General features: G+C 39.0%; 1 protein-coding gene across 2 annotated transcripts; it reads left to right on the forward strand.

Moving 5' to 3' along the window:
* prdm2a (PR domain containing 2, with ZNF domain a) lies at positions 1–8,947 on the forward strand. Of its 2 annotated transcripts, none has more exons than XM_044125580.1 (4): positions 1–96; positions 1,268–1,333; positions 2,437–6,388; positions 6,815–8,947. In XM_044125580.1, exon 3 carries the CDS (start codon positions 2,507–2,509, stop codon positions 6,356–6,358), a length of 3,852 nt encoding a protein of 1,283 aa, XP_043981515.1. In that variant the 5' UTR covers positions 1–96; positions 1,268–1,333; positions 2,437–2,506; the 3' UTR covers positions 6,359–6,388; positions 6,815–8,947. The 2 variants fall into 2 exon arrangements, with proteins under 2 accessions (XP_043981515.1, XP_043981525.1); XM_044125590.1 differs by lacking the exon at positions 1–96 and adding an exon at positions 143–559.
* The last annotated feature ends 721 nt before the right edge of the window (positions 8,948–9,668 follow it).

Raw genomic sequence — 9,668 nt, forward strand, 5'->3', positions numbered from 1 at the left:
CCGAAATTTTGTTGATAGAGTAAAGTGGAAAAACAGCTGTCTACAAGGTGCACAACAGGACTGTTTCAAACCTATTTGGAACTTTGGAAGCAACGTGTATGTTTAAAGACCTTCTGTTTCTTTACAAATTTTATTCACCAAGCTGTACTTGAGGATGTCGCGGTTAACATTTGGTTTTAATTCTTGGCAAACGCTAACAAGCTAGCAATAGCATTGTAGCTATCGGTAGATGCGTACACAGCGGTCGATAACAACTCCCTTTTTAAAAATGGTGCATGAGGCTTTGTTCGAAGACGTCGGTTTAGTAATTTCTTAGTGTTTGCATTCTGCTCGGTAAATAGTTAAAAGCTTGCGTTCGTAAATCTAGTTGACCTTAAATTAAGAGGAGCTAGCAGGCTCTGTAAGCAGAGTAAATGTGCGAACGTGTTGTGTGAGCTGTTAGCAATGGAGCAAGGACGGGGGAGCGTCACCGAAACAGGGGAGGCGCACCTCATCGCCTGCCTGCCTTTAACTTATTAAAATAAAATAACTGTTATTTATCGGCATGTACGTGATAGAGGTAAAAAGAGATCTGTTGTAGCCTACTGGAATTAAATTAGAAACCGAATGTTTTAAAATAGCTTCTACTAATTCATTACTGTAGGCCCTTGAATGATATAGATTCTGCTAATATATTTAATAGTGCCTCACTTGTACAAGAATTCACCGGATTATTGTGCTGTAAATATAACGGAAATGTACATCTATTTAAAAAGTATTTGTTTACATGTCATCCCGTATCTTTATGTACTTTAACGCTGCATTGTGTGCATAATTATGCGAAATACACATTTTAAAACATATGTTTTTGGAAATGCATGTTGTGACGTTAGATTTAGGCTTCTTATGTATTTAAGTTGAGATTTGTTTTCCAAACAAGATTCATGGGTTCAAATAAGACATGACAGGCCTGCCATTTTGTCGTAGAGCATAATGTTTATGTCAAAATTGTCAACTGTATATTTTGCTAGTATTTTATAACTATTGATGTAAAAGACATTTAAATAATGTTTAAGAATATCTAGGTAGTATTCTCAAGGGAATTTTCCTGTTCTGTTATCCTCTAATGTGCTTTATTTTTAACAGATTGTTTTTGTTTTGTTAAAATGAACTACTACTTGTACCGTTTGCTTTCACCCCATTGCTAATTATTACATTGTGCTTCTTTTTGTTTTTTGGGAGCATACAATAATGATCAGTTTTCCTTTAAATGTTTTTTCCCCAACAGAAAAACCTCAGCAAAAAATCTGCATAAACGTCCACAAACACCCATTCTAAACTTGCAGTGAAAATGGTAAGCCACTCTAAATATTTAAATTAACCTTACCAACTTTCAAAGAAACATTTGTAAATAAGAAGTGTAGTTCTATAAAAGGTATTCCTCTGTTGTTGCTGTTATATTACATTTAAATGTTAAAGAAGATTAAACTAATTTTAATACAACATGTAAATACAGTTAACACAAAACTGAAGAACACATTGATGACAGTTGTTGCTACTAGTAGTAGTTATGTTTTGTATTTTTATTTTCTTTACCTAGTCTATGTCGGTTTAGTTAGCTTTTTTTCCTTTCCAAAATGAATTTGAATATTTAATTTGTTTTTGTGATGTGATATTTACAAAGGAAAACCTTAAGGGGGACATACTTTATCCACAGTATTTTTTTTTTTAATCCAATACTGTATCAGTTTAGACACATTTTGTTTTGGATTAACGTTTTGATATTTTTCCAGAAATGTATGATGCATTTGTGATGTAAACTTAACAAATAAGTTTAGCTTGTTCTTTTTCTTTGCATGTAAAACAATTTTCCTATGTGGTACAGCTTTTTATTCCCTCTATACCAGGGGTGGGCAATCCTGGTCCTCGAGGGCCGGTGTCCTGCAACTCTTAGAGTCTCCCTGATCCAACACACTTGAATCCAATAGCTAAATCACTTCCTAAGTGCAGTCAGGTTCTCGAGGGTCCTGCTAATGACCTCATTATTTGACTCAGGTGTGTTGAAGATGCATCTAAAAGTTGCAGGAGACCGGCCCTCGAGGCCTGGAGTTGCCCACTCCTGCTCTATACATTCCTTTTTCCATTGGAATTAATACATTTGATGCATATTGCTTAAATCTGGTTTCTATCTTATGGCAAGGTTGTTTTCTTGTTAACCATGTTGCACTTATGATTGGTTGTGTTACTAAAGGGTCCATTCAGCTTTGTAGGACTGACCTCGTAAAATGGTCAATGATGTTTAGATTCACAAACGACATTAGCCAGCTAATGTTTCTTATTGCTAATGCTTCTTGTAGTCTTGTTTCTTTTCTATTTTGCTAAAGTTGATTTAATACAACCCTTCAATGATCTGCATCACACTTCTGAATTACAGTATTTTCTTTTTCATCTTAATAGGTATGACTTCTACCACTATCCTGTGTGGAAAAACATCGATCAGACAACTATATACATATGCTAAGTGAGGATGGAAGACTCTTCCCACTTGTACATCTCTGAACGTAGAGACACGGAGGATACACAAGAACAACTAGATATCAGCTGGGAGCACTTATACTCTCACAAGCTCCCCATCAAAGATACAGATAAAAAAGCTTTTGTGTGTCAGCACTGTAACAGATGCTTTACCTGCCAACAAGGCTTGGAACGACACATGCATGTTCATCATCCTTGCAAGTCTCCAGAGAAGATATCCACAAGTATGAACAGACAGCATCAGGAGGGCAGGATCCCTGATAACCAACTGCATCCTACAGTGAAGCAAAATGCCAAGCTGACACAAGAGGAAGTACCTGAAGCTCTACTAAGTGAATCATTTCAACAACAGACACAGGCCATGAAAACTATTTCCACTGCTGTTTTGGAAAATAATGGAGAACAAGCAGAGCAATATATGCTAGATGTGTCTAATAATATTTCAGAGAATCTTAGTTTTTACATTGATGGAAAGATACTATCAACAAGTACAATAAATAACTGTGAAATGGAAATCTGCTCCGGGTCATCAACTTTAGTTGGAATGGACACCCTAATTTTGGGCCCTTCCCAGATTAGCCAAGTTTTAAACACAGACACAGAATCATCTGGTCAACAACAATCCAAAAGAAGAACCGCCACACCACCTCTCTTACCACAAATTAAAAGTGAACTGCAGTCTGAGGTGGTCATGTCTTCAGCCTCATCATCACTTCTGTCGTCACTGATGGAGAATCTGTTCCCTCAGAATACAGAATCAGAGATTGTTCAGGAGGAACGCACTGTGTTCCTGTCTCCAAAACTTAAGCAGCTTCTTGAGAAACAGGAGGGTTTTAAACCTACAGTTGCCCTCATCACTGACGGACAGAAGTCTTCATCACCTGTTTCACTCACTGTCCTACCTTCTGGGACTGGAAAGTTTAGGAGAAGAACTGGCTCTCCGACTGGGTCCTCACAGCAAATTCTTGCAGCAAATGAAGAAACGGGAGAGCCAGATCCGTTAGATTTGGGTGATGGAAATAAAAGACAGATTGATGCTCAGTGTAACTCGCCTGTCCAACAAACAGGAAATGAGAATAATGATGCAACTCAATCTGTAGCTGTGCCAGAACAGAGTCCTGTTTTGTCAGAGAGTTGGGCCCCAGCGACTGGTGGTAATCCATGTAATCAGCAACCCCTGGATCTTTCTAATACAGTCAAAAGAAATGAAGATGAAGCATCAGCTGATGCTGCGCTAGATTTGAGTTTACAAAGAAAAAGCCCTGGTGAATTGGGTTCAAATTCAAATGTGGCGGAAAAGGTCTTAATAAGTAGTGAGGATCAAATGATAAGCCATGTTAATCCAGAAACACCTGTAGTTACAGACTTGACTCTTATAACAGGTTTAGATGTTGTGGACCCATTGGAACATGTTGCTGAGGGACTTGTTTATGGACTGACCTTACCCCCAAATTCTCTGACTCGATCACCTGCGTCGCTTACTCCTCTTGCCTTGGAACCATCTCCAGAGTGCGCCATAGCATTTGCTTCTCCAGTCACTCGCACCGTTCTCCCTGCTGCTCCCTCGTTGATCACAGTTTTGGCTCCACCTTCGTCTCTTTCCAACCCCTCAAACCAACCAATCCAGGTACTTGCCCCAAACATATCTCCAGAACCCTTGGTGATTTGCACAGAAAATCCGTTAAATTCATCACAGTGTGATTTAACTACTGCATTTGCCTCTGCCAACTCAGCAAACATCGTCACTCTCTCCCAGCCACTTGATCCAACCCTGAATCTACCTAGCCACGTCTTTCTCACTGATCAGATTGCACTGAACCAGCCAATGGTTGAATCTGCTTCTGTGTCAGAAGTGTCGTTCCCACCCACTGTAACCTTAAATGATTCCCTACTCAAATTAGCCAGCAACACCGTCTTAATAGAGTGTACCATAGCTCTTGAAGCTCCAGGAAGTATTGTGCCAGCTGCAATAACTTTACAAGAGAACACAGCTGAGCCTCTAGCACCCACTCAGATGGTCATCAGTCAGTTAGAACAACAAGTCACATCTTTACCTGACCCTCAACCTGTGGACCCTCCTGTTCCTGCATCTGCCATCCCAGAATCTGTAACCCTGACATCTAACACCCCAGTGATGTCTGATTCTCCTCCTGTGGCAGACTCAAAACCTGAACCAGGGCTTGTTAGTATGGAGCTTCCTACAAAAACAGTTGAGGAAGTATCTGATGGGCCTGTTTCTGTGTCTGAAACCACAACACCTCCTTCTCCTCCTTCCCCTCCTCCTGACAAAACTGAGGAAGAACTCTCAAATGAGACAGCAGTTGATGCAGAGGAGCAGACTTTCACCAAGAATTTCATTTGCAATGTGTGTGAAAAGCTCTTCCACTCAATGAAAGAACTTGGCCATCATGTGGCTGACCATGCAGATGAATGGCCCTACAAATGTGAGTTCTGCGTTCTGCTGTTTGGCAAGCCATCCGCGCTACTCGACCATCGATCGAGTCTTCACGGCGTCGGAAAGACCTACGTTTGTAGTGCATGCACAAAAGAATTTGTCTACTTTTGCAATCTGAAGCAGCATCAAAATGAACTGCATCCTGGGCAGCAGTGCTCATACACGGAAGAAGAAAAGGGTAAACTGAGACCTCAGAACTACAACAACACAACTAAAATCAATACAGATCCTTCAGTCACAAAGTCACCAGAGGAATCAAAAAAATCTGTCAAAAAGGAAGAATGCGACGTTGACATGACTGCTGATGAGCTCTTTACAACAATTAAGATCATGACTTCAGATGGAGGTAAGATCAAAGGGCCTGATGTTCGTCTTGGCATAAACCAGCATTATCCCAGCTTTAAGCCGCCTCCCTTTCCTTACCATAACAGATCCCCTGCAGGGTCACTTGCTTCAGCTACAAACTTCACCACCCACAACATCCCACAAACCTTTAGCACAGCTATTCGGTGCACCAAGTGTGGGAAAAGCTTTGACAACATGCCAGAGCTGCACAAGCACATCTTGGCATGTGCAAATGCAAGCGATAAGAAGCGATACACGCCTAGAAAAAATCCTGTCCCCTTACGCCACTTTGCAAAAACCCAGAATGGAGTTTTGTCTACGACAAACTCTGCTAATGGACTAAATACTTCAATCAGAGTCAGTCAGGGAAACCGGTCCAAACCAAATCAAGAGCCACCAGTCAAGATCAAAATACTTAATAAAAGGAAGAAGAAGTTTGTCCAGAGGATTATGCCACATAGAAATAAGTCAATTTCTTCAGCGAACAAACTGTCACCTGCACAGGTAGAAATTTTTGTCTGCACTCACTGCAACAGAGAGTTCACAATGCGCCGCAGCAGAACCAAACACATGGCCGTCTGCCCCAAAAAGCCCAAAGAGATGAAAAAAAGGAAAGAGGGAGGAATCTCTCTCACAAAAGAGAACAACGAACATTCGCATCGAGGAGTTTCCCATTTAAAAGAGAAACTGCAATCCCCGCCTCGGCATAACACAAGACTCCAGACATCTGGCTCTACAAAGAGACCTGCCATTCTTCCAGTACAAACCGTCTTCTCAAGCAAACGAAGTAAAATCATCATTAAGGAGAGCATACAGCCCAAACAAGAGGCGCCCGCGCTGACAGAAGTTCCCATTCGCACTTTCAACCCGTCTCTGCGGCAGTACAGCAGAGTGCAGCACAGCATCAAAGGAATTCCCATTAAAATCACTATTCTGAAGCCTCCGCAGAGTGTCCCTCTGACAGATGAATCTGCTGCTGCTCAGACTGAAGAAGTTGCTTCTGGAGCCATTAAAAGCTGCCCCGAGCAGAAAACCTCACCTTGAGAACATGAGTAATCCTCCAGGAATATGCAGGTAATTACATTTGCACCAATAGTATAATTGATATAGAAAAGTGGAGGGTTGATTTTATGTTTGGTGATCCATTTCTGTTGATGTGTGTTTGGGATCACTTTTCCTCAAAATTCTGAGATAATGTTGCCATGCAGACAAACAAGGTGGTAGGATTTGTTATGGTAGGACAAACGAGATCTTTTTCTGGTATGACTCCCAAATAAGCACAGAGGATCCAGTAGTTGTAATCTTGGTGAAAAGATTTTCCTCTTTGCTGGTGTTTTCTGGATGTAGAATTTCTTTTTTGGCTTTTACCATTCTCCATGTGTCTTTGGTTGCATTTTTTACCAGGGGTAAAGCTTGTGTGAAGGCCAATATACATAAAGCCTGATGATTTGTTATGTTTTCCATTCATAACTTTAATTCTGTATTCTGTTGTTGTTTCAGGACTCCACTGTATGAAACACTCTCCGTTATCCTACAGGGAGAAGTACGGGTAATCACACTGGAAACCCAGTAGACCTGTAGACTGCATTATACTGTACAATAAATGACTGATTACAGAACGGATAAAATAGGCCTGTAATGCGAACTTGAGAGAATGTGTGAATGCCATTTTAGTAGCTTGAGATTTTGAGGAAAACTGAATTCTTCATTGCATAAGTTTGCTGTGTCAATAGCTTGGAGTTGCACTCGAAGTTAATCTAGCTGCTTCATGCTACAAACTGGAAAAGGAAGTAGGATGAACTGAGCTCCTCGCATTTCCTTCTTGATGGGCGGTTTAGAGAGCATGGCAGATGGCAATCATTTCTGGCATGCATTTGCACTTTTTCTTTGTACTCTGTTGCCTTTTGGTTTGAATTCTTACTGCATGCTGTCTGTGAGCTTCTGTTCTCCCTACACAGATTTAAGATGGATTATGTTGATACAACTTCAATACTGAATCTGATCATGAACCTTTTTTTCTGAGGGGTACGGTCAGCAATCTGAGTAAAGAGAAGGCATGTCTACTGTTCAGAAATTGTACATTTGGAGATTTTTTTTTTTCTGAAGTTACAAAAAACCTGAGTTTCAAGCAGTAGCACAATATAATGTAACCTTGGCCTGAACCTCATATCTTAAGTCCTATGTTTTGTAATCATTAATTTTTAGAAAGACAGTCAGGAGTAGTGGGTTTTCCATAATTGCTGTGAATGTAATATTTACTGAAATTAATGCTAAAGGCATTTTTTGACGCCCAGCTGCTACTAAATGAGTTTGAATAGAATGCTCTTGTGTGCCATGAAATTTAATTAAAATGGTAAAATACAGCATGACAACAGTGAAAGTGTATAATCTTTCAGTGTTTCTCAGATGAAGAATTTATTTAGCTGCTTTAGCTAATTATAAACCATTGTCTTATTGAAATTTACTTTCACATCTAAGCTACGTGTAATTCTTGTTCAGAGGGTATAGCATATGAACATCTTTTAAGTTAAGTGCGATAATGCGTGTTTTCTCATGTATTTACAGATTTATGTAAACAAATTCTCTACAACTGAGAAATCTTGCCAGTTGATGCATTTGGACCGCAACCCCAAATAGAAGTACTGTGTTTCTATTAGTTAGTTGCATCTTTGACTGAAACAATCCCAATATTTGGTGTCTGTGCATTTTCATCTAACATACGCTCTTCTTTATGCTTTGTTTTGCACATCTTATCACAAATACTTATCAAACATTTGTTTTGTGGTGTTTCGTTATCCCTACAGTGATTGAAAATGTGATATTGTTTGTTTTTCATCTGGAACACACAAGCACTTCACTTTTGTTCGTACTTTCAAAAATTGTTTTTGGCTAGCAGATGAAATTCTTCTGGAATATAAAAACATTTGTTGCACAGTGTCCTAAATCAAATAGTATTTGTTTTATGTAAGATTTTGTTTCTTATATCAACTAAAAGTTTGGAAAAATAACTGCTATACAGGGTAATTATTTTGTGTGAGATTTAAATATTAATTTTGTAATCTGAAACTTGATAAAGTCTCTGTATCTGTTAATTTTATTTAATTTTTTTCTGGCCTTTCCAGCCCAAGCTGTTGTTTCTTTGGTTCTGGCTGAAACCTTTTGGATTTACAGAATAGACTGGGAGACAGATGCCGAACTGTGAAAAGTGCTTGTAGCATTTTAAAAATGTAAATTGAGTCATGTATATTTATTAATAACTTAAAATCATGTTCTTGAATAATTCCTGTTTGATTTGCACTAAAGTTTTTTTTTTTCTTTTTTTCAAACAAGTGTTAAAAATAAATTGAGCATCAACTGAATATGAGTTGATGTGATTCTCTGTTTAGAAAATGTTTTTTGATGTGGATTAGAATCTTAATTCAGCTGGGTTCAAAGTAGTGTGACGTATAACCAAAAGTCAAAATGTACAAGCTACTGATTCTGATTAAATCTTTTATTGAAATGAGTGTGTCCAAAATTATAGCAGATATATTTAGTCATAGACATCATTGACGGTGAAAAAAATGCATTATTTAAAGACCAAGACTCAAAAGAATATAGTCCATCTGTCTATAATTTGAGAGTAAAATGGGTAGTTCCTAACAATATTTAGAAGAATAATGAACATTTATTGGAGTGGTGAACCTAATTGAAGATGCACAGATACATATTTTAAAAGCTCTAATACAAGAAGCAAAAGAGAATGATGTGGAAGAAAACAGAAAACTACCCTATGAGGAGATTAAAAAAAATGCATCCTGCATGGTGTAGTTATCTCCCTGTTTTAACACCGCTTGAAATGAGCCTCAAATGATGGCTCATTAGCAGGCCTGAGCAAGACATTGGCATGCTGAGTAGGTAGTTAAGCTGCTTCCCAATTGCCAACTTCCCAGTAGGAAAAATCAACTGGAACTCTCTCCGAAGTCAGATTTCCCACTGGGAGCAACCCCGGCTACTCCCGGTTCAGACTTAATGTCGACTTTGTGTTTCAATATAGCCGCTCTTGGCATCAACACAACAGTAGATTTAGTTTTTATTTTACAAGACACACATTGCATGTAGCGCATACAACTCTACACTGAACAAATTAGAGGTGGTGTTTGCTTGTGGAAAATAAACCTTAAAATTATTTTTGTAACGGGTATAATAAACAATTTCTACGGGCGTCGCCATGTTGAAGTTCCGTCTTAATTTGAACACTGCTACCTCGGGTTATTCGACTTCCGAGGTAACTTGAACGCAGCATTACTACCAAAGAGGGAACTAAAACATGCAGAAAACCGGCCCTTGAGGACTTTGGACATCCAGGTACATT

This window comes from Gambusia affinis, linkage group LG01 (genome assembly GCF_019740435.1).
Source record: "Gambusia affinis linkage group LG01, SWU_Gaff_1.0, whole genome shotgun sequence".
Taxonomy (NCBI): Eukaryota; Metazoa; Chordata; class Actinopteri; order Cyprinodontiformes; family Poeciliidae; genus Gambusia; species Gambusia affinis.

Coding starts and splice junctions, on each gene's coding strand:
- prdm2a (XM_044125580.1), top strand. CDS start 2,507: ATGGAAGACTCTTCCCACTTGTACATCTCTGAACGTAGAGACACGGAG.